Here is a 23,596-nt window from a genome sequence, read left to right on the forward strand (position 1 = left end):
TGTTTTTGCCACTTCGGGACTTTTTAAAGTCCGCATGCTCTTCTGTAAAAACTGCCAGGACAAGGTTCTGGCTGCTTCCCTGCCTCTTGGGGCCCCTTGGGAGCTGCTGGGGCTCTCCGGTACTAGGGGACGTTCCCAGACCAAGCCCTCAGCGCGCTGTGAGGGCCCCTCCGGCACCACGGCCTGAGCGGCATGTGCACGGGGTCATGAGGATGTGGCTGCAACCCAAGCTCCACTCCAAGGTAGTCTTTCCACCCTCCTTTACTCCCAAGGTCTGGCAGACACCGCACGTATCCAGCTGTGGTCTGCAAAGTGCTATGCTGAGCCTTCTGCAGCCACTATTTAACTTCCCTGGGCCTCGATTTCCTCCCCCACAGAATGGGAAGAAAAACAGTGCCTACCTCATAGGGCCGTCCTGAGGATTAACTGAAATAATGTGTAGAAAGCACGTATCACAGTGCCTGGCACCCAGTAAACACCCCCCACACCCCGGCTCCCAGAGTACTGCATCTGCTTCCCACCTCACCGCCAGTCCTCTTTCAGCTGGTTCTTCGCTTCCCCCAGGGCTGATCCTTTTCTGCTTTCTCAGAGGGATTAGCTAAAATCTTTCCATTCTAAAGCCTGCATTGCTCAGTATTCACCAAGTTCTGGTCCCAACCCCGACCCCAGACCCTCACAATGGGGTCACGAGACGGCGCCTCAAGTCAATCCGACAGGCATCTCGCCAAGCCCCTTCTGCACAAGGCACAGCTTTCCACCCCCAACCCCAGCTCACATCCCAACTTCAGCCTCCACAGCCCCTCCGCCCCGTCCTGCAGACGCAATCCAGGCCTGCAAACGCGGCCAGTGCTGGGGGGAACCTGGCTCTCCAGCCTCAGGGAGAGGGGGTGTGCAAGGACCAGGACGAAAACATAGGAAGGTTGAGGCCTTTTTATTGACAATTCTCCATATACACAGACATCCTTTTAGTTTCTCTCCAGTGTAAACAAAGCGCGAGCACTTAACTCTCATATCCCAAGAGGACAAAGGAGCTAGAAGAAGGGGCCTCTACCAAGGCCTGCCTAGTTCCCCAGGCACTTGCCCACCTTGGCCCAGAGCAGGATCCTGGCTCCTGGACTGGTTGGCCTGGAGAGAAAGCTGGCCTAGGATGATCCTGGTCTCCCCAACCTGCCTCCTCGGGTCCCTCCTTAGAGTAGAGTAACGTCTCCACCTCCCAGGGTTCTGAGTCCCAGGCAGCCCATGAGTCTAAGGAAGCACCCTAGGGTAGAAGAAGCCCCCCATCCTCCTTATTCCACTCCTTGTGCTACATGTTCCCGGGAACCACGCAATAAATAAATAAATACTTCAAAAAGGCGGGGAAGCTCCTGGGGAAGGAAGGGGTGCCTGAGCCCGCTCATGGCTTAGGGAGAGACACTGCGCCCCTAAGAGTCCAGAGTGAACATGAAATTGCTGGAGAGGGGATGGGGACCCCAAGTGGCCTTATCCCATAACTGCTGTCCTCCTGGAGAACAGCCCTGGAATCTGAGACCCAGCCCAGCGAGATCCTACACTTCCCAGGCCCCCAAAGGTCGAGGGCTTTAGGATCTCTGCTCTGCTCACCTGGTCTCACACTCCATGGGATGAGGGGCCAGGGAGGGGAACTGTAGCTCTAGGCCAGAGGAGGGGTGCCCAAGGCTCTGAACATGGGGAGCAGGAGTGATCTGAGTGCCCAGCATCTACCCGGCAGAGCTGAAAACACCAGGATAACATGTGGTCTGAGATTCTATAAGTCAAGGTCTCTGCAAGGTGGGACTGAGGCCCTCTGAGCTGCTGGGGCTCCCCATGTTTTGCTCTGCTTAATCCTGAAGGATTTTGCCAGGCCCTCCTAGACACATCCTCCTCTGGGGAAATTTGGGAACTTCAACCCTGTTTCAAGAAGTACTTTTGGTCTTGAGAGCCCCGGCCACACCCTCTGGTGGGGAAATGATGAGATCCTGATGCCTGAAGGGACATTCAAACAGCATTGGGCCATGGCGCAAGCTGTAGGCTCTCAAAGGGCAAGGCTTGGCCCAATACCCAGCAGGGGAAGAATCTCTTTTCCCAACCTCTGACCTCCGGTCTCCTAGATTCCCAGGCATGCAGGGACACCCTGATCCCAGTGGAGACCAGGCCTGGCTCACTGCTGCCCTCTAACTTATATACCCTGCCCAACCCTGAGTCCACTAACAGCCCAGAGCCGAGCAGGTCAAACACGCCAGTCCTGGTTTGACAGCAACCCTACTGGCCACCCACAGGAGTAGAGAACAGCTCCAGAACCCGGCTGGAATCAGCGAGGGCAGGAAGGGGAAGCCTACCTAGCATTCAGGCCACATTTGCCCAGCACACGCCACGTGGGGCTAAGGGTGGGGAGAGTGGGATCTACTGCTGGCCCCAGGGACAGGCGCCCGCTTGGACCCTGGCCCCTCTTCTCACTTGCTCAAGGTCTGGTTACACGAGGCACACACAAACACAGTCTCTCTCTGGGCTTCAGGGGCTGAAAAGGAGGAAGAACTTGGTGAGATGCTTCCTCGTGCCCTCTGCCTCATGGCCCCAACTACTAGAAGCACCTCCCCACCCCAGAAGCCCCACACATGCCACCCATTGCCCAGCCTACAAGCTCGCTCTCCCCTCACTAGCCTGCCCTCAGACTTCTCTTTCCATGAGAACTGGGGGATGTGGGGGCAACCATACCAACCGCAGGCCTCTCCCAGACATTCTATGTGTTAGAAATTATTTTGGCACCAAAAGAACACCTTTAAAAATGCTTTTTAACTTGGTGTACCCCAAAAAAAATAATAAATAAATTTTAAAAAATGCTTTTTAAATAAAATACCAGAAGAGAATTTTCCAGAATGTTTTAACAGTGGTTATTATCTCTGGGTGGTAAGAGTACAAGATTATTTTTCTCTTCCTTCTTCTTCTGTATAGTAATTTCCAAATCTTCTAGAATAAGCATATGTTACTAGCATGATCAGAAGGATGAAAAAAAAAACACTCAATTTAACATTGTAACATATCACAAAGCAGTATGTGATACATGCTCCCATTTTTTTGGGAACATGCATACGTATTCATCCCGTGTGCGTGGTGGCATTACTGACCAGGAAGGGTCCGTGCCTAACGGCTCTGTCTGGGAGAGATTAGGAATGTTTCCCTTTCTTTGGCTTTTTATTTTCCTTTGTTTACAATGAGTCTGTATAGCTTTTATAGAAGGAAAAGGAAAAAAATTTTTTTTCTTTTGTTAAAAGCATTCCCAAGGCAATGAGAAAGAGAAGGAGATTCAGGACGGAGGCCTCCCTGGGGAGGGCAGTGGCGCCGGGGGCACTGCTGGGGCTGCTCCCGCTGCTTTCTGACTTCAGTGCGGAGCTCACAGGCACTCACACTGCGCTTCGTAATCCATATACGTTACATGCATACTCTTGTCCCTGCATCAGACGTTTCCGTTTTTCCTTTGTTAAAGGGAGACGGAGGAGATCCCGAGTTCCCTGGACCTCTCACTGACCCCTGGCTCCTTTCCCACACACAGCAGCCCCTCAGAGCGGGCGGGAGGCAGGTGCGCCCTTCCACTGCCCCGACTCCCAGCCTGCACACTCACCTGTGGCCCCCATGGAGGACCTGGGCACCTTGAAGGAGCAGCACCGAGAGCAGAAGCTGTTTCCACAGTTACTGCAGTTCCGCTGCAGACAAGAGCCATGGTCAGTCTCGGATGCCCCGCCCCCGGGGAACCTGGAACTCCTTTCCACCAGCTGGCCCCACCCAGGGAACCTGGGACAACCATGGGCGTGGGGAGGTGCCCGAGTGGGGCAGGACTGAGACCAGATGGGGCATCCCACGGGAAGGGTGGTGAAGGCGTGGGCACAGGGGCAGAGGAAGACCCGCTCATTTGAGCAAACCTCAGACCAGACCCCAGGCCCAATGTGGCCAAAGGAGTCAGACCTCATCCATGACAGTGCGCTACTCCCCCACATCTCGTCCCAAGTCCCCAGCAAACACACCCTCGAGGAGACTTACCCTCTTCTTCAGCACTGAAAAGGTGGCCGAGCAGCCCGTACAGCTCCCTGAGAAACAGAGGCAGCAGCTCAGCTTTGACCCAGCCCAGGCCTCTCAACTCTCGCCTGCTCCTGGCTCTTCCAAATGGGGACACTCAGGGTGCCAGCCCAGCCCAGACTCCTTGGCTGGGAGCAGAGAGCAAAGTCCAGATCCAGAGCCAGAGGGAGGGATTCAAACTAAGAAGGAAAAACCGAAGGCCACCGAGAATCGACGTCCCAGACTATACACCCAACTGCCACCCCTGCTCCCACCCGGGGCTTAGAGGCCCTCCGCCCGTAGGTCAAGCTGGCGGGGACCTGACAACTGGCATCCCTCAGAGAAGGTGGCTCCAACGATCCCAAATGAAACCTGCCTGACACGACCCCTTCCCAAGTGCCTCCTCACAAGTACTCTGCCCACAGCGAAGAGAAATGCTTCCTAAAACACCAGACTCCTACTTTCTGTCATCTAAAGATTCCAGGACAGAAGCTCAGAACCAGGCACCTTTCAAGAAGACACGCAGGGCAAGAGGTGCAGACACTGTGAGTGGTAGGCGGGACAGAGCGACGTACAGCCGGGGGAAGAGATTCTGCCTAAACTACCAGACACAACGAGACTAGGTTTCAAGCAGAGGGGTCAACAGCAACTTAGAAAACGGGTGGGAGGAGGCAGGGGGTATAAGTAGAGACAAAAGATGGGGAAGGGGGGACCAATCATTCCTTTTTTCTTTCCTTTTCTAGCCATGCCACACAGCACGCAGGATCCTAGTTCCCCACCCAGGGATCGAACCCGTGCCCCCTGCAGTGTAAGCCCAGAGCCCTAACCACTGGAGAGCCAGCAAAGTCCCCCAATCATTCTTTTAGAGGCTACATCAAAGCAAAGGGGCTTAACAGACACTTTGCTCACCACCCACCCATGCTTCCAAGCAAGTTAAAGAAGCAAAAGGTGGGCTGCAACAAGTACATGGTCTGACAAAGGGGGTACGTGCAGGTGAGTGATCAAAAGGATGGAGGAGGAGAGGAGAGGCCACACCGGGCCCTCATGACTTCAACAAGCTCCAGAAGCAGAAGCAGAAGCAAAAGCTGATGAGAACAAGGAAAGCTGCAAGGGCTGCCGCCAGGAATACTAACTATAATTCAACACAGAACACTCCATGCAGACGGGGGGCTCTGAGCCAGGCGAGAAAGCCAGGGGCCCACACTAGGCATGAGGTGCTCACGAAAGGGGACCAGAGAACCCAACCAAGGGCTGTAGGCCCAGAAGAGAGCTGGGTTGGGTCCTGGAAAACCCTGAGAGGGAACAAGACGACTGAAGGAGGTTTCCAAAACTTGGAGCCCAAACGCCTCCTGTGATCTAACCAGAGCAATATCAGCTTCAGGACACACTGCTGGGCCTTCCGGACCACCTGTCTGGCCAGGTACAGAGCACTAGGCCTCACCTTCACACAAAGGCCCAAGGTGATGTGGTCCCTTCCTCTGCCCAGCCAGAATCCCCTGCAGCTTTGCTAAAGGACACTCCCTGCATTCCAGGAGAGGGGACCACAGCGAGAGCAAGGAGAAACCTGACACCAGTGGGCTTAAGGTCGATGCTGCTGCTACTGCTGTCAGTCAGCCCATGACCCTGGCAGAGGGAAGGAGAGAGAAGAGCACAGCGCACTGCTGGCTGGTGCTGCCAACCCAGGAAACAGGCTGCTCCAAGACGGTCCCCCACACTACGAATGAGGGCAAGGCAGCCCGCCTCTGCCTCTCCTGAGCATGGGGAACAGGATGGGGGAGAGGAGCTGCTCAAAGACTGACACTCTGGCCCCTCTCAGCTGGATGGAGTACCGGGGCCAACTGCCCCAAAGCAACCAAGTGCTCTAGTACAACAGCCCTATGCCACGTGGAGGCCTGGGGCCAGCGGCGGCTCTGCATGTTAATGCCAGCTCAGGCCGGCGTGTGGAGGAGGAGAGCCCCCCGCTCCCTTCTGACACCTGCTCACTCTTCCTGCCCCTGTTTCCAGCCAAGGGCCTGCTTCACCATGTGAGGATGCCACTGGGTCAGAGAGAGCAAGGAGGAGCCTGAGACCACGTGGACCTGCCAGGGCAACGGTCACGGAGCCTCCAGGAGAGAGGGGGCCCTTCCCACAAGGACTCTCCCACTCGGAGGCCACAGAGAAGCTCGTGAGCAGACTGCCCTCATTCCTCCCATGCACCCCCTTCATCCACTGGCAGCCAGAATGGAATGGCCCCCAAAGCAGCTCACTCACCCCGGCCTGTCAGAGGCAGACCCATCAGCAGAGCTGCTACACTTGCCCTCACAGCCAAGAGCTTGAGAATATTTCAAGGGAGGGACAGCAGGCAATCCTGAAAAATGGAGGGCTAGCGGGGGTTTGGGGAGGAAGCAATTTCTGCCTTTGCCATCCTCGTGGAACCTGAGAAGCCTTCACCCGTCCTGGTAGGGATTATCTGAACCAAAAGCCAAATACAGAAACGGGACAGGCGTAAAACCAGGGCATTTCAGACACCAGGGCAAAGGGAGGATGATGAGCTGGAAAGCACACAGGAGTCAAATCAGATGACCCCGATTTGGGTCACAGCTTGACCCTGTACTGGCTGAAGACTTTGGGCAAATCACTCTTTTCAACCTCAGGTTATTCACCCATCAAATGGGAACATCTAAGGGGCTTTACTTAAAATTCACAGATATAAAAGTATAATTTGCCAGAACAAGAGTATGAAATCTTGTGTAATGTCACTTGGGACTTCTGGAACCTGGCTGCTTCTGAGGACTAAATGAGACAGTGTACACGGAAGCGCACTGAACACCCAGCACTCGGCAGCAGTTAGCGACCATCACAAAGAAAAGGAAGGGATCTTGAATGACTAGGGAAACTCACAGAGCAGGAAGAAACAGCAAGTCCAGGAGGTCCAACACTCAGGAAAGAACTGCCCCTGGCTGCTGTAGCCGCAGGAAGGCAGACCCTGAATGCCCAGGGTCAGACGCCTCTAGATAAACCCCAGGGGCTTCTCCCAGGGCACAGCCGCCCGGAACTGACTCCCACCAGAGCTCACAGCGCAGCCAGCCCATCCTCCTCCCCGCCAGCTGACACCAGGCAGAAGCAAGGCTCTGCGTCAGGACCAGGGTGACTCCCGGTCACCAGCTCTCCAGGCTTCAGCTGTACCTTTATCAATATGGCTGGGCTCTGCTCTCCTGATCGAAGCCAGGTCTCTCAGCTGTGCTAACAGACAAGCCCACCTTCTCCAAAGCTGCCTTCCTGGATGCGCCCCACACCCAGTAAAATAAGGACTGGCCGATCAACCGACTTGGCTGGGGAGAAGGGACGCCAGGGTTCTATCATTCCCACAGGAAGACACTGTCTCCTTCAACTTGCTTCCAATCGGACTGGAAAGACCCAGACAGGCTCCTGGGCACCTGCGGGACGGACCAGGGCCTCTCATGTTAACAACGCCCCTCACCAAGCACTTCCTATGAAGTGCCAGCGCTTGATGAGCATTATCTCCTTGGAGACCTACAACAACCCTGTGAGGTAAGAACTTATATTATCCCCCCTTTACAGAGGGGAAACTGAGGCACAGAGAAGTTAAATAATTTGCTCAAGGACACCCAGCAGCGCTGGAGTTTGCACCGGATGCTCAGACACCACAATCAGTTCCCAGCCACTTACGCTCCACTGCCTGCCTCAGGCCCACACCTGTCTGCAGTCCCAGAGCCGCCCTTCCCCAACAGAATTCCTCATGTTCCCGCAAGACTCAGTAAGGACAGAGGGGCTTCCCTAGTAGTGCAGTGGTGAAGAACCACCTGCCAATGCAGGGGACGTGGGTTCGAGCCCTGCTGCAGGAAGATCCGACATGCTGCGGAGCAACTAAGCCCGTGTGCTACAACTACTGAGCCTGTGCACCACAACTACTGAAGCCCGTGCACCCAGAGCCCATGCTCCACAACGAGAAGCCTGCGCACCACAACAAGAGTAGCCCCACTCATCGCAACTAGAAAAAGCCCACGTGCAGCAATGAAGACCCAACACAGCCAAAAATAAACAAATTAAAAAAAATAAAAAAGTTAAGGACAGAGACACAAGGAGGAAACTGCGCTCCCTCCCTCACAGTCCTGCTGTGCATGTGCTACCTCCCCAGGGTCCCGTGGACACAGCTGTACTCTCTGCTCTCATCATACCCAGCACCTTCAGCCCCACGGCCAGGGCGCCTCCAGCCCACCCTCCCCAGGGCCCTACCGAAGTTGTTGGTCGGGTACCGCTTGCGGAGCCGCTCTGTGAGCCGAGACACCTTGCTGCGCAGCACCTCGTTCTTGCTCAGGAACCCGTTGTCCTGCAGGACCAGCTCATCCTCTGCCGGGCACGGGGCACCCTCATCATCCTCCTGCGGGAACAGCTCCTTCCAGTCCTGCCCACCTCGTGGCAGGGCTCCAGGAACGGTGCGCCTGGCGGACCCCAAGAGGCGTGGCGACCACCAGCTCAGCCACCCTCCCCGCCACTAGCCCACCTCACCCAGGCTCCTACTTACCAGCACCACCAAGTGGGTCTCCTGCCTCCCAAGGTGCGGGGGAGAAGAAGAGAAAACAGAGAGAAGATAGCAAGAAGGAAGCTGCTGGGGTGGGGGGCTCCCCAAGTGAAAGGACGCACAGAAGGGCTACTCTGAGTTCATCTGAGCACATCCCGAAGAGTGACGTGAACAGAGGCCTCCGTAAAAGGATCCCAACATCAAATAAGCTTGGGAGAAGCTGTGTACTACTGTTTTCAAACTGGATGAAATTAATTTGGTCATTATCTTAATAGAACAGAACAGAATTAAACAGGAAAGAAAATATCCCTTACAATGTATTTTTCGGGAAACTTTTGTTTCAGTTAAATTTTCCATATTTCACAGACGTACGTGTGAACTGGGTCAAGATGTACAATGTGTTCCGTACTTTGAGTCATGAACAAACATGCCTGAAAGCCCCTGTGTATATCCACTACAACTACCAGCACCACGACTGAGAGTCTACAGTTGTATAGTCAAGTCTTGGAGAAATCTTAGCAGCTGAAAATGTAAATACCCACATGGATGAGGCTAACATAATAGTAAAGCGGGCTGGATGTAAATTGCAGGCCTGGTGAAAACTCACAAGACCACCATTTCTTGTATCCCCCATTTTACAAAGAGACATACAGAGAAGTGATTTCCTACCGTAAGAAAAGCCATGGTGCAAACGTGACAATAAATGGCAACTGCCACTAGGACTAGTGACCAGGGATGACAAGAAGTGGTAGGGACGATGTGACTTCTCTGAAGGAGACAGTTACTCCTCAGTTACACTGCCTGCTGCAGATTCAGGGCTCCCAGAGCACCTGAGAAACCTTCAGTTTTTTAGAAAAACTGAAAATCCAGAGTTTTCACTGCAATCTCTCCATTTTTAAATATTGGCTCAAAAAATTATCTTACAGCTTTGCATGCCAAATAAAACTTCTGCAAACTACCAGTATGAACCACTGTCCTAAAACCAGGAAGACTGTTTAACTTTCCCTGACATAGCACTTAGCTATACAACTGCTTTCTCCAACCTCCCAACCTCACCCTCAAAGGGACATCTTACAGACCTCATCCTTCAGAAGAGCAGGCAGATACCCCAGCAGTGCCCTCCTCCAAATCTGCCTTCCCCACATCTAAGGTACCAAGCCCACAGTCTATAGCCAAGGCAGTAAAAGACCCACCTCCCCCAGCAGGGCGCCTTCCAGAGGCTTCCAGAGCCGTCCCCACCCTGGGCGCCCAGGACACATGCCTAGGTCAGCAAGAGGACGGGTGGAGGTTCAGTGGCACCCCTTCAACCAGTGAGTTTTAGCTCAGAGCAAGTTTCAGCTTCTCACTTGGATATAAGAGAACTTTAAAAACCCAGACTCGGAATGTGAGAAGCCACACAGCTGCAGGACCACCCAACTTCTGACCTGGTCAGCTGAGGGTGCCAGGGAAGGCCACCCACCTCAATTGCATCTTTAAACTCCTCGTCGGGCTCGGCCTCTTCCGCCTCCTCCACACTGCCCGGGGTGAGGTCCTGCGGAGAGAGACGCTATCCCAGTCAGAGAGATGGCAGCCCTGCTCCTGAGGTAGAGGCCACCTCCCCAGAGCCAGCATCCAGGTCTCTCAAACACCTCTCGTTCACCTCAAAGGAAATGGTGCAACTGCCAGAAAGAAGGAAGTCAGGGGAGAGAGAGCAGCCTCTAAGTAGCAGGACAGGGAGATGGGACCAAGGCCATGAAAGGAAGTGGGGAAAGAAGGAAGTCAGGGGAGAGAGAGCAGTCTCTAACTAGCAGGACAGGGCGATGGGACCAAGGCCACAAAAGGACCTGCGGTGGCTGGAGAGCACGGTGGTTGAGAGCATCGGCTCCAGAACCACAGGGCGTGGATCCAGGTCCCGGTCCCACTGCCCTTGGACAACCACTCTGTGCCTCAGCTTTCTCTTCCACAAAGGAGAATGAAGCCATTCTCAGAAATAAGCTACACCTCACGGGGTTAAAGTCTATAAAGTACTTGGGACAGCAGAGTAAACACTCAACAAAGCACAGCGCAGCTGCTGTTACTACAGTTGTTCCTATCTGGCACTTCAGAGGCGAGGGGCCTGGGGAGCAGCAGGAACTACAGAGAGGCCAGCCCAGGAGTCATCCGACGTGAACAAGCTGCTAACAGGGAGGCCGGGCAGCCTGCCTGCAGCAGGCTCTGCCCAGGTGGTCAGGGGTGCTCACCTCTGTGGGCGTGGGTGCAGGCGTGCAGTCCGGCAGAGTGCCCTTCCCCCCAGCATCCGACGGTGGCGGGCTCTCACAGGCACCCTCTTCCCGGTTGGGGTTCATCCGTCGCTGCAGAGATGCCCTGTACTCAGACACCACTACCCAGGGCAAGGAGAACAGGGTGGGAGGCAGAAACAGGATGGAATGAGTGATGCTCCGGGGGTACCCACTCCTGCAGCCAGCTGGCCTCCTCCACCAGCACCCACTCTCTGCTGCAGGAAACAGTCACCCTCCTAACTCTGAACAAGTCACCTACCCTAAGCCTCATAAACGAGACAGACAGACCAATACCTACCCCATGAGATTGTTAAAGAGAGATTAAATGTAGTAAGTGCCTGATAAATCATGGCTTCTATAATTAATAACAAATATAGCAATCACCCAAACATAGGTACAGACCCAGGCTTCTACGACTCAAGGCCTCTCCAGACTGCCTCAGTGTTCAGAAGCCAGACGGCAGACGGGCACTCTAGGATCACACAGAGATGAGGCAGCAATTCCTGGGGGGCTGCATTCTGGGAGGTGGATGGCAACACTGAGAAAACATGCCTCCCTCATCTCCCAGAAGCCACCACATCACGTAAGCAGTGATTCAGCTCCCTGGGAAAGGGACCCCTAGGAGCAGCCTCCCCTGTATCCCACCAAACATCTGGGAGGCAGAGCCCACCACTCTCCAAGGGAGGACCCTAGTGCGGTGCTGCCCCCTTGTGGAAGGCACGGCGAACAGATGATCAGCGGCCGACATGAGAGGGGAGCCTCACCAGCCCTCAGAGCTGGCCTGGGCCCCGTCTCCGTGAGGCTCTCCGGGGCTTACCTCGGAAGAACTCCACATTCCCCAGAAAGAGCGTGCTGTTTAAAAGGGCAAGGACCCAGCACCGTGGCAGCAGATACAGCATGCAAACCGTGCCCAGAAGAGCCCCATAGAACCTGGATCAGACAGAGAGGAACCACAGCATCAGAAATTCATAAAATCAGAAGGAAACCGGTCTAGGGCACACCCACATGGGGGTCTGGACAAGAAACAGCCCTGGCAACAGCTAATAAGCTAACAAGATCTGCTATTCAAACAAGTGGAGCATAAAGTGAGGAGGAAGGATTTACAACTGCCAGCAGGCCACCGCTGACCCAGGGGAGGCCGCAGCCGCGGCTGAGGCCGGGACCGCCTCCGCTGGCCCCACACACATCTCACACACCTCTCCTCAGGGTCTAGACTCTGAGGTCTAGAGGAAGACAGACTTGGATCTGAATCCTCTCTGCCACTTCTTGCTGTGTGACCTTACGCAAGTCCCTTGTTTCTCTACTTCCTTCACATGTAAAATGAGGACTAAGACGTCCCTGGCAGTTCAGTGGTTAAGACTCAGCGCTTCCAGTGCAGGGGGCACGGGTTCAAAACCCGGTCAGGAAACGAAGATCCCACGTGTGGCATGGCACGGCCAAAAAAAAAAAAAAAATGAGGACTGAAACAGCGCCTTCCTCACGACCAAGAGTGAGACAGTACCATGGAAAGCACTAAGCACAGTGCCTGGCACCAGGGGAAGGCTAAACAAGTATTAGCTGTCATTATTATTCATATACAAAGAGCCTCAAAAACATTCACTTCATTTGATCCAATAGTTCCATCCTAGAATTTATTCTAAGAAAAAAAAATTTCAAAAGATTAAAGCCAAACCCATAAAAATGTGCACGACAGGGCTAGTAATAAAAAGTAGAAACTGACTAAATATATAGCAGAATGGTTCCTTACATTATAGTATAATCACCATCTATATTAATGCAGTATTACAAGTAATTCCAAAAGCTATGTAGCAACATGGAAAACCACTTATATGATACAATGATAAGTGAAAAAGAAAAAAAGAAAAAAAAAGGAATCTCACACACACCATGAGCTATAGAGAGCAGATGCATATGACAAATTCTAGAAGGCAATCCAAACATGAGATGTGCTGCTATATCAGGGTGGGAGATTACATGGTGAATTATTTTTCCGCTACTAAAATATGTTGACCACACCTAAAAGAAGGTGTCTAAACAAAAGCAGCGCATTCAAGCCCACAAGCCTATGTGTGGGTTTGCACACAGAGCCTAGAGGGTTCTTTTCCCCTGAGCTACGGTGACAGCAGCCCTCCTGAGGCAGCTGGCTTTGCGCAGCGGCCGTGGGAGCAGAGGGGCACTCACTGTGAGGACACGGTGGGGTTCTCCCAGCGCAGCACACGGTAGGCGGCTTCACAAGCGCAGCACAGGCGGCTCAGGAAGGCCTCCAGCTGGATCAAGCTGCAGACACAACACATGGGGCTTGTGCAAGCTGTACACCCTGCCTCACCCGGTCGTGCGGCCTGACAGAGCCCCGGAGCAGCAGAGCCCAGGACTTCACAAGCACAGCTGGCTAGAGACAGCCAGTCCCTTCAAACCCCTGGAGGGGTTAGAGAGTTTGGGGAAATGTCATACACTTCAGCCCCCTTTTTGGAAACCCTGCCAAGGTTCCTGCTTTGGTCTCTTCCTCACTACTGATGTTGGGCTGGCTACTTAACTTTTCCAAGGATGCAGTTTTCCTCTATAATATGAGGAAGAGGGCACCCACCTCCCAGATGCATTGGAACTGTGAGGATAAACGGCAGGATGCAGAGCAATATGTCTCCACCTGGAGTGTCAGGTCGACTCACCCAGAGTTTTTTTTAAATGGATGCCCCCCAAAAGCAAAGAGCACATGCTTATGCAATGAGCACCCAGATCTTGGTTTCTGAAGTGCTCCTTGGAGAAATGGTTGATTCTAGAGCAGGACAGGGAACATGTAAGATGAATTTGAACATTCTGTTGTACCATAAAGTAAGGAAGCACTCAAAAATGATGGGGACATATCAAAAGAACACAGGGGCCAGTTCAAAAGAGCTCCATTGCCAAATCTAGCACAATATGAGATCAAAATTAATAATGACAGTAACAGGTGGTGGTCCAGTGATTAAGAATCCGCCTTCCAATGCAGAGGACGCCAGTTCGGTCCCTGGTTGGGGAACTAAGATCCCACATGCTGTGGGGCAACTAAGCCCATGAGCTGCTACTACTGAGCCCGCGAGCTCTGGAGATTGCACACTACAGCTAGAGAGAAGCTGACGCACCACAACAAAAAGATCCCACAGGCTACAACTAAGACCCAATGCAGCCTAATTAATTAATTAATTAATTAATTACTTTTTAAAAATAATGACAGTAATGGATTATGACCCACTGAATAAAATTTTTAAATCCTACGTTCATATTGATAACAAGAAGGAAAAGCTCTTTCTTATGGAATGCCAGGTAATAATGACAATTAGAAAATCACCTTTGCAACCATGATAGCAATAAATTGATGTAAGCAAGACCTATCAACGGATTCCAACGTAGTGGTGACTGTTTGATGAGGAACAAGATATTTACAAAGTCTCAAAGTATCCCCCCTCAGTTATTAACTCTTGAGGATAAAATGAATGGTCGCTTTACAGTGGAGAAAACTTCACCAAGGTAATCACACTTAGTATCTCCATAACACACGGTGACATCATGTACCTCTTGACGTGATACAATGACAAGGTCACGTGTCACATTCCTGCCAAAAAATGCAAACCCTGAATCTAATCATGAAGAACCAAATTACCACAAATGCAGGGAAGTTCTACAAAATAATAAACTTGTTGTATTTTACTTATTTATTTTTTTTTGCGCACGGGCTTAGTCGGCATGTGGGATCTTCCTGGAGCAGGAATCGAACCAGTGTCCTCTGCATTGACAGGCGGATTCTTATCCACTGCGCCACCTAGGAAGCCCCTTGTTGTATTTTGAAATGTTAAGGTCATGAGAAACAAAGACTGAGGAACTATTCCAGGTCACAGGAGACTAGAGACATGAAAACTAAATGTCATGTACGAGTCTGGATTGGAGTCTATATCAGGAGAAATTTATATAAAAGACCTTATTGATAAAATGGGCAAAATTTGATCATGAACAACTATTGGATAATAGTACTAATGCTAATGTTATCAATGTTAAATTTCCTAATTTTGATTACAGGACTGTGAATATAGAAGAGAATGTCCTTGTTCTTAGAAAATACATGATGAAGTATTTGGGGTAAAGAGACAAGATGTTTGTAACTTACTTTTATATGGTTCAGGAAGAAAAAAATAATGTCTTAGTGTAGAGAGAGAGATGAAGCCAATATGGCAAAATGTTTATAATTGTTCTATCTGGGTAAAGGGCCCATGGGAGTTCTTTGTACTAGTCTTAGAACTCTTCTGTAAGTTTAAAATCATTTCAGAGTAGAAAGATTTTTTGAAAAACTACAGATACCCAGGCCCCACTTCAGATAACTGACTTGGAATTTCTGGAGTGAGGCCCAGCCCTCTGCCTGTTTATAAGTTTTCTTTGGAGCTCCACAGCCGTCTCTGCTGCCCCGGGAGGGATGCGAACCTCTGCTGTATGTCAAGAGAGCCACTGAAGGTGTTACAGTTAACGTTATCCAACAGTCTTAAGGCGCTTCCTCAGAAGTACCAGCTCTGTCACATTCAGGAAGTTTCTCCACAGCCTAGTGGCAATGACTAATACTTACTGAACACTTCCTGGGTAGCAGATACTCATTTAATCTACACAACCACCTGTGAGGCAGGCCTATAGCTATTCCATTTAACAGATGAGAAACCTGAGAAATTTGCCCAATGCCACACAGCGGCTGAATGGAAGAGCTGGGATCTGAACCCAGGCAGTGGCTCACGCGTGCATGTGCTCAGTCAAGACCCTAAACCGAAAAAAAAAAAAAGACCCTAAACCGTGAAACCAGCTAGAGGCGGACTCCCGTTCCAGCTTGGTCACCTGCCTTTTTCCTCATCCATAAATGAAGGACAATCACAGTAGCTACCTCCCAGAACTGTCAGAAAGATGAGAGGAAATATCACCCATGGTTTGCCCAAAACAATGTCTGGTGCCCAGCAAGCACTCAGCATGGTGGCAGCTGGTCCTGTCACTGTCCCTTACCTCCCTGGCCCCTTCCATACTCACAAGCTCTTCACCTCAGCGACGGCCTCGGGGCGAGACAGGCGCACTCTCTGCAGGTCCTCCTGCCTCACGCTATGAAACTTCCTCCGCATCAGCTCAGACTCGGGCAGCCGGGCCCGGCAGACCTCCTGAAGGTAGCCCAGCAGGGCAGGCACTGAAATCATCAGGGCACCTGCCGAGTACCACGCACCTATGGGAGCAACAACACTGCAGATAAGCAGGAAGCAGGACCACCCAGATGTCTACGTGCGCGCTCCCTCACCTCCTCCAGGGCTCTACCTCCCCACCCACCCTATAGACCCCTAACCCAGCTTTAGTTTTCCTCATAGAACGTATCACCACGTGGCAGATTACAGGTACGGTCTGTAATCTGCTGGCTCCTCCACGAATGTAGGCTCCTGAAGGCTGGGATTTTCTGCTATAGCCCCCGACCCTTTTTTAAAATATTAAAAACCCCTACACTTGTACACAGCACACGGCGGGTGGCCCGTGCCTGGAGTCTGGCAGCTGGGAGATCCCGATGACTGACACTCTGACCTCTGGGCCACTGGGGCAGATTGGAAGCCTTCTTTTGGAGTTTAGGAGACCACAAACCACTGTGGAACAAGAAATGGTGAGGCTAAAAGAAAATCCACAGAAGGAACTTCTTCCATGTTAACATGGTACCCTCCGAAGCAAATGAACAGAGCACTGGGCACAGAGTAATTACATAGCTGTCATCTAAACTGATTTACTTTGGAAATACATTCAGAAAAACCTAACAGTCTGGGAAGGACATGTGAGTTTTGATCAGGCAAAGAAGAGTTCTACTAAGACACAGAGGATAAGGTCTTATGTGAAATGGGTTTATTTTCAATCCACGGAAACTATAGGAAGCAAAGGAGAAACCTGAGAAATGTGAATTCAATACACCAAATGCACGAAGAAAGGACCCAGATCCTCAGAACGTTCTGTCCTAGGCCCTTCGCTCACTTCCCCTGAGGGGTTTGGCTGTTTCTGCAGCCACCTGCCAGTTTCGACCAAAAGGGCTGGGTCACAGCAAAACTTGTCATAAAAGGTCCCCAGGAGACATTACTACCCAGGACACCTCCGGCTACCCACCTGTCCACACATCAATCTCAAAGGCTTCATGCCACAGACCCCTCACCCCAGGAGACTGCCCAGCAGCCCCTGCCAGGCTCGCTTGCTGAGCCAGAGAAAATCAAAAGACATGGCAAAAATCCCTTGTCAGCTCATCTTTCTAGTACCTTCATCGCATGTCATGTCCCCAAATGACCCCAGAAACCAAAATGGGAAAAGGTCAATACATCAGCAATCAGTCCAGAAGGAAACAGTAATAATAATAATAATAGTAATAATAGCTATAACGTACTAGCTGCTCATTTCGTGTCAGGAACTGTGTTAAGTGTCATACACCGATTATCTCATGTTATCACAACTACCCTCTGAGGAAAGCACTGTTATCACCCCCCACAGAGATGAGGGAAATCAGGCCTTAAGGGATGGGTTAAAGCACTTCTGAGGCCACACCAGCAGCCCAGCCAGGATTCTAGCCCTGAGTGGCTCTCTCAGGAGCCTGTGTTCTGACACTGAGCAGACATGGAGGGAGGTCAAGTTCACGGCAAGACAGGCGGCTCCCTCACACAGGGACGCTTCTCAGAATTCCTCCCCACATTCACTCACAGAAAACCCTGGCCCCTGGAAGCAGTTCTTACCCTCGTTCAAGGTGAGGAACAAGATGTTGAGGCCCAGGCAGGTCAGCAAGGAACACAATGGCGTCTGCCACCTACAACACAGAGAGTCCTGGTCACTGAAGACAGATGTCCCTCCAGCCAGGAAGGGGAGACAGGCACACAGGCAGGTCTTCAAAACCAGGAACAAGAGGAGGCCCTGGAGCTCACAGGGTCAGGGAAAAATGAAAAGTGGGCCTCTCACTTGGACAGGAAACTGGGAGAGTACCTGAGGTCACACTCTAGGCCCCAGGGTGAGAAAGGGCATCCTCTCAGAACTGGAAGACCTGTTGAACTTTCTCCCAGGAGGAGGAAGAATTTATAAAATTATCTGTTAATGTTGTAACCCTGTTTAACCTGTGTTTTGTAAGGTTCTATTCGCTTTAAGAGGTGCCAATGACATTTCTTCTTTAAAATGTCCCTTTATTTTTTTGGATTGACTGAGATACAGTTGATATGTAACATATTCTTTTTTTACAGTTTCATAAGAACATATGCTTACCGCACAAGATTCACCTTATTGAGAGAACATAATGTGAAGGATTCCTTTGACCTTATTTGCGACTTTCTCTTATTTCTGTGACTTTGAGAGTTTGTTTTCAACATACATTAGTTCCAACGGAAAGAAAATAATAAAGATTTCATTTCCGTATATGAAAAATGAAGACAAAACCAGGGCCAGCATTCTCTCAGCAAACATGCCCGAAATGCACTTGAACTTTTAGAAGCAAACACAGACCCAGCTCTGACCACCATCAAATGGCAATGCAGAAAGCCCCCAAAGACGGAGGAAAGAAAATCAGAGACAGGTTGATGAGTACAAGCAAACGCTGATGGCTTAGTCCTTGATAAAGGACCTTTAATAGGGTAAAGGGAGCACAGATGCAATAACGAAAGCACTGACACCTACATTCTAAAGAGCAGTGTCAGTGTATACAACATGGGCCCTCTACTGGACTCTTTCCTCTGACGAAAGGATTTTTCTAATCAACAGGTAAACTGCAATGTATTCCGAACTTCAATGCACCTTCTTTTGCTCTAATTGGGGTACTTCACAGTTACTAAATGCAGTTAACTAATTTATGGGCTGCTTTTATGTTTTTAATGAGAGTTATGAGTAAGAGAGTGAAATGACCTCTGCTTGTGTTTGTCTTAAAATTCCATACACTCCAACTATACCACCCTAATTAGGCCGCAGACCATCTAGCAGCTGCTACCAGGGTAAAAGAAAATTAAAAGTCAGGTCTAAGGCCAATCCTATCTCAGAAATAAAAACATCACACAGCCACTGAGATAGCTTTCATTTTAAAGCCTCTCTCTCTTTTTTTTTTTTTCTTTTTAAATATCAGTTGGGATTTCCCCGGTGGCGCAGTGGTTAAGAATCCACGTGCAGGGGACACAGGTTCAAGCCCTGGTCCAGGAAGATCCCACATGCCATGGAGCAACTAAGCCCGTGTGCCACAACTACTGAAGCCAGCGCACCTAGAGCCAGTGCTCCACAACATGAGAAGCCACAGCACTGAGAAGCCCACGCACCACAACAAAGGGTAGCCCCTGCTCTCTACAACTAGAGAAAGCCCACACGCAGTAACGAAGACCCAATGCAGCCAAATAAATAAATAAATTCTTTTGAAAAAAAAAAAAGATGTTTATTTATTCTTTGGCTATGCCACGTGGCATGAGGGATCTTAATTCCCCGACTAGGGACTGAACCCATGCTTCCTGCAGTGGAAGTGTGGAGTCCTAACCACTGGACCGCCAGGGAATTCCCAGCCTCTCCCATTCTATCTGATGTCTTTACTGACACTTTGGTCATGGAAACCCATGGAGTAGCTGATCCCAGAAGAGAGGAGTCTTTTAAAAATCTACCGTAGCTCCAGGCTTCAGACCTCACAGAAGCTCAAAATTAGATCCCTCTTCAAAGTCAAATCCTCTTTACTAAGAAAAGAACAACCAAACACAGAAACTAATCTGACAGCCACTTTCACAGACCAGTGCTCCATCTCCCAGCGGCTCAGAGACCACAAGCTCCTGGGGACTTTTGAGGCTTGATGCGTCTCTTCCATCCAGCTTAATCAACCTCTCCACATCCTCGGATTTCTAATTTCATAAAATGGAAAAACCCTAACACATTATTGCAAGAAGCGCTAACAGACCAGTGTTGGAAAAGGAGAAGGGGAGAATACACTTAACTTTTGTGTTTTGTCACAAAAAGGCAAAACACACATACATGCATACACACATATATACACACATACATGTGTCTGTATGCACAGGTGCACGTGCGTGCGCGCGCACACACACACACACACACAGTAGAAAACTCCAGAGAGCACAGGCCCATGCTCTCCAGAGCCCACACACTCCCCTACGAAGACAACAGTTCATTTCAGCTACTCGACCATGGTGGGATTACAAAGTAAGCCCCCCCCTTATGCCAACAGCACAGTCATCTAAAAGTAGAGAACACTGCTCTGGAACACTGACCAGCTCATCTCCAGGGATAATGCCATAAATTAAAGGGGTTCTGGGGTGAACAAGAAAAATTAAGGGCCTTGGTCAGAGTTAGAAATAAACCTCCCACTATTTCAGACTGAGGTAAGAATACTTCGTAACACCCTGAGAGGTTAACCCAACCCTACTCGCCCTGTCTCCTCCCTGTCTCTCTCAGGCATCTTACAGGGTTGAAGGTCTTTTTGAGAATCTGATGAAAACTAGAAGCTTCTCCCTAGAAACAAACACAAGTGTGCCCACACAACTTTACATGCAGGTTCAGGAGATGTATCAACCCCTAGAGCCCCACTCATAGGCTCCAGATGAAGAACATCTGTTCTTTAGGACAACCTGGTTTTATGTGACTCTCATTACCATGCAATATTAGGAACACATGAGCTTTGAGAAAAAAAATTTTTTTTTACTTGAATCTAATCCAACTTTTAAATTTAACTTCCAATCTGCACCAGGAGGAAGCAGCAACCAGACCCATCTAGGCAGGAAAAACTCTCCAGCACAGTCAGCTGAGTTTCCAGCAAGTCAGTGTCATGAGAGAGACCATTTGATTTGAGAAAGATCTAAGAGACATAATAACCACACAGAATGCATGGTCCTGGATTGGAGCCTGATTTGGCCAAAACAATCATAAATACTCTTGGGACAACTGAGGAAATCTGAATATGAACTGGGTATAGGGTGATATCAAGGAGTCATTGTTAACTTTGTTAGGTATGCTGTTACTTTTTTTTAAAAAAAGTCATTATTATTTAGAGATAAACTGAAGTGTTTAAGGGAGCAAAATGGTACGTATTTGTAATTTTAAATACTTTAACATAAGAAATAAAGTAAGCTGAAAGGAGAAAAAAAGAAAATTGCCAAGGATGAAAATCAAAGCAGAATAGGAAAAAAATTTTTGTGAACCGTAATCTTAAATGATTAGTGAAAATAGTACCTGCTTATTCATAGGTATTTGCAACCTAATTTTAGTATTAATTATGCCAATGTTGGGAGAGAAGGAAAAAAAATGCCTGCTCCAGAGACAAAAGGCCCAATGGTCAAGACTAGCTAGAAGTACTGGGGTTTGAGCTTATTCAGCCACAAAGAAGAAACCCTGGTGAAAGGCCAGATGGTTCCCAGTGCCTGCCTCTCCTGGGTTGGGCCTGAGATTCGAGGTGGGACTAGAGTAAGCCCAGAGGCCCAATGGACCTCCCAGAACTGCTCCTCACCAGGGCAGAAAGGACAGCCCAGCCACTGCCTCAGTGTCCAGTGCAATTACAGAGCAGGAAGGCAGAAGGCCCGGCAGGTTAGAGCAACTCTAAATAAAATTTGGGGACTTCCCTAGTGGCACAGTGGCTATGACTCCTCTCTCCCAATGCAGGGGGCTCGGGTTCAATTCCTGGTTAGGGAACTAGATCCCACATGCATGCCACAACTAAGAGTTTGCATGCCACAACTAAGGAGCCCAAATGCCGCAACTAAGGAGCCCTGGAGTTCCAACTAAGGAATCTGCCGCAACAAAGACCTGGCACAACCAAAATGAATAAATAAAATTTTTTAATAAAATAAATAAAAATAAAATCTGTACCTGAGCAAATACCGGACACCATCACCTGCGTCCTTCAGGGGTTCCAGGTAGATCTCCAGCCTCTTGTAGGACAAAACCAAGTTGAAAAGGTCAAACGCTGGGGACTTGGTAGGAGCGGGTGGAGGCTCCGAGGGAGCCTCGGGGACTGTGCTGGGGCTCGCATCCGGCCCACACCCTTCCAGCTCTGAGGTCTGCATCCTGTAATCAAAAGAACTCCTGACATTTGCATTGCGCTTCCAATGCCCAACACATTTCTACTTGCATTACTTCATGTGGTGCCACAACAAACCTATGAGGTGGGCAGGGCTACAGGTGGAAAGCCTACTTCACAGAGGAAGACACATCTGGCAAGGTGCAGTGAATTACCTACATAGAGTTGACCCTTGAACAACATGGGTTTGAACTTCACGGATCCACTTATACGCAGATGTTTTTCCAACAGTAAACACTACAGTCCTACACAATCTATAGCTGGTTGAATCCACTGTGGTTGGTTGGAGCCTTGGATGCCGAATGGCAGATATGGATGAACCGGAGGAACCTCATGGAGGGAGGGCCTACTGTAAGTCCTACTCGGATTTCTGACTTTGCAGAGAGTCAGCACCCCAACCCCTGTTGTTCAAGGGTCAACTGTATAAAATTCTGCTCTTCTGACTCTTCATCTAATGTTCTTTTCCCCACAGACCTATCAAGAGTATAAACCATAAAGACCAAGCATACATGGTTGCTGGTGGGAGGCAGCACGGGGTCTCAAGAGAAACAATGTCCTGAAATATTTTTCTCCCACTCTTTACCTTGTTAATTCCTACTCATCCTTCGGGTATCAGCTTACACTTCACTCCCTTACTCTGAGAAATCTTTGCCAACACCTCCAGTCTGGACTGGGAGACCCTCCCCAATGCTCCCAAAGGATCACGTACTCACCCTAACAGCATTTATCACAACAAAGCAAAACTCCCTTCTTTCTTGCCAGTCTGCCCCTCTTAACTTTGAGTTCCACCAGGATCACAGACTATGTCTTCCATTCACCACTGTTTATGCACACAATGGGAATGTGATAAATGCTCACTCAATGAGTGAATTAACTGCCCATCCTCCAGGACCCCAGAGCTTTCTTCCACCCTACTGCATCCTCTAACCTTTCCCTCTCCCTTCTGTTCCCAACAACTTCCTGAACCATCCCTGCATTACCCTCCCCTTTTCCGCCAGTGAACCCCACGGGCAGTCATCCCCTTCCATAAAACTCCATTCCCTTCTTCCTTCTCTCTCACCGTCTTTCCTTATTTGGAAGTCCTACCCAAACGCTACGCAGTAAACAACGAGGCAGAACCTTGGCCCACAGCAGCAAAACCCAGTTTCAGGCAAGGGGCTGCGACTTGGGAAGACGGCGGGGGGGGGGGGGGGGGGATAGTGTTTGAAGGGGAGGGTACCAAAGGGGCCACCAGGAACCCGAACCGCCTCAGGCGGAGCTAGGACGAAAGGACCCCGGGCGGGCGCAACGTAAGAGCCCAGGAGGGGATGAAGCAGGTTTGCGCCGGCAGAGGCCGGACCATCACCTCTGCAGCCCAAGGAGCCTGACGGGGCCCTGAGGCCCCAACCAGGGAAGGCCACACCCAAGGTCGCTGGGCCAGCAGGTGGCGGTCCCCACAGCGTTCTGGCGCCCAACTCCGCACAGTCGGCAGACACACCAGGGCGGGGTGGGGGCGGCACCTCACCTACCCGGTCGCTGCGTTGGTGGGGCAGGGGCGGGGACGGCCAGGAGGCACTGATAGGGCCACTGGACCCCGGAGCGTTTCCTCAGGCCCGCCCCACCCCGACGCCCCTCTTCCCAAGGCCGCCCTAAAGTCGCAGTACGGAGACCCTCCTCCGCCTCCCCCGCCGCCACCGCTTCCGGGACGTGATTGCTCTGCGGCGGCGTGATCTTGACGTCATC

The 23,596-nt window shown here is 50.6% G+C and overlaps 1 protein-coding gene across 10 annotated transcripts; it reads right to left on the reverse strand.

Annotated features, from left to right (window-relative positions):
• Positions 1-914: 914 nt before the first annotated feature.
• ZFYVE27 (zinc finger FYVE-type containing 27) lies at positions 915-23,550 on the reverse strand. Of its 10 annotated transcripts, none has more exons than XR_009053867.1 (12): positions 23,383-23,550; positions 21,664-21,861; positions 17,571-17,641; positions 15,859-16,045; positions 13,006-13,101; positions 11,642-11,754; positions 10,786-10,925; positions 10,026-10,097; positions 8,301-8,425; positions 4,030-4,076; positions 3,614-3,695; positions 915-2,512 (listed from the first exon to the last, which is right to left on the reverse strand). XR_009053867.1 is itself a non-coding variant. In XM_057736026.1 (12 exons), the coding sequence occupies exons 2-12, from the start codon at positions 21,858-21,860 to the stop codon at positions 2,448-2,450; spliced, it is 1,215 nt and encodes a 404-aa protein (XP_057592009.1). In that variant the 5' UTR covers position 21,861; positions 23,383-23,550; the 3' UTR covers positions 915-2,447. The 10 variants fall into 10 exon arrangements, 7 of the variants coding, with proteins under 7 accessions (XP_057592009.1, XP_057592010.1, XP_057592015.1 ...); XM_057736026.1 differs by having other exon boundaries at positions 8,281-8,425; XM_057736027.1 differs by having other exon boundaries at positions 8,281-8,425; positions 23,379-23,550.
• Positions 23,551-23,596: the final 46 nt, after the last annotated feature.

The sequence above is a fragment of the Hippopotamus amphibius genome, chromosome 5 (genome assembly GCF_030028045.1).
Source record: "Hippopotamus amphibius kiboko isolate mHipAmp2 chromosome 5, mHipAmp2.hap2, whole genome shotgun sequence".
Classification (NCBI taxonomy): domain Eukaryota; kingdom Metazoa; phylum Chordata; class Mammalia; order Artiodactyla; family Hippopotamidae; genus Hippopotamus; species Hippopotamus amphibius.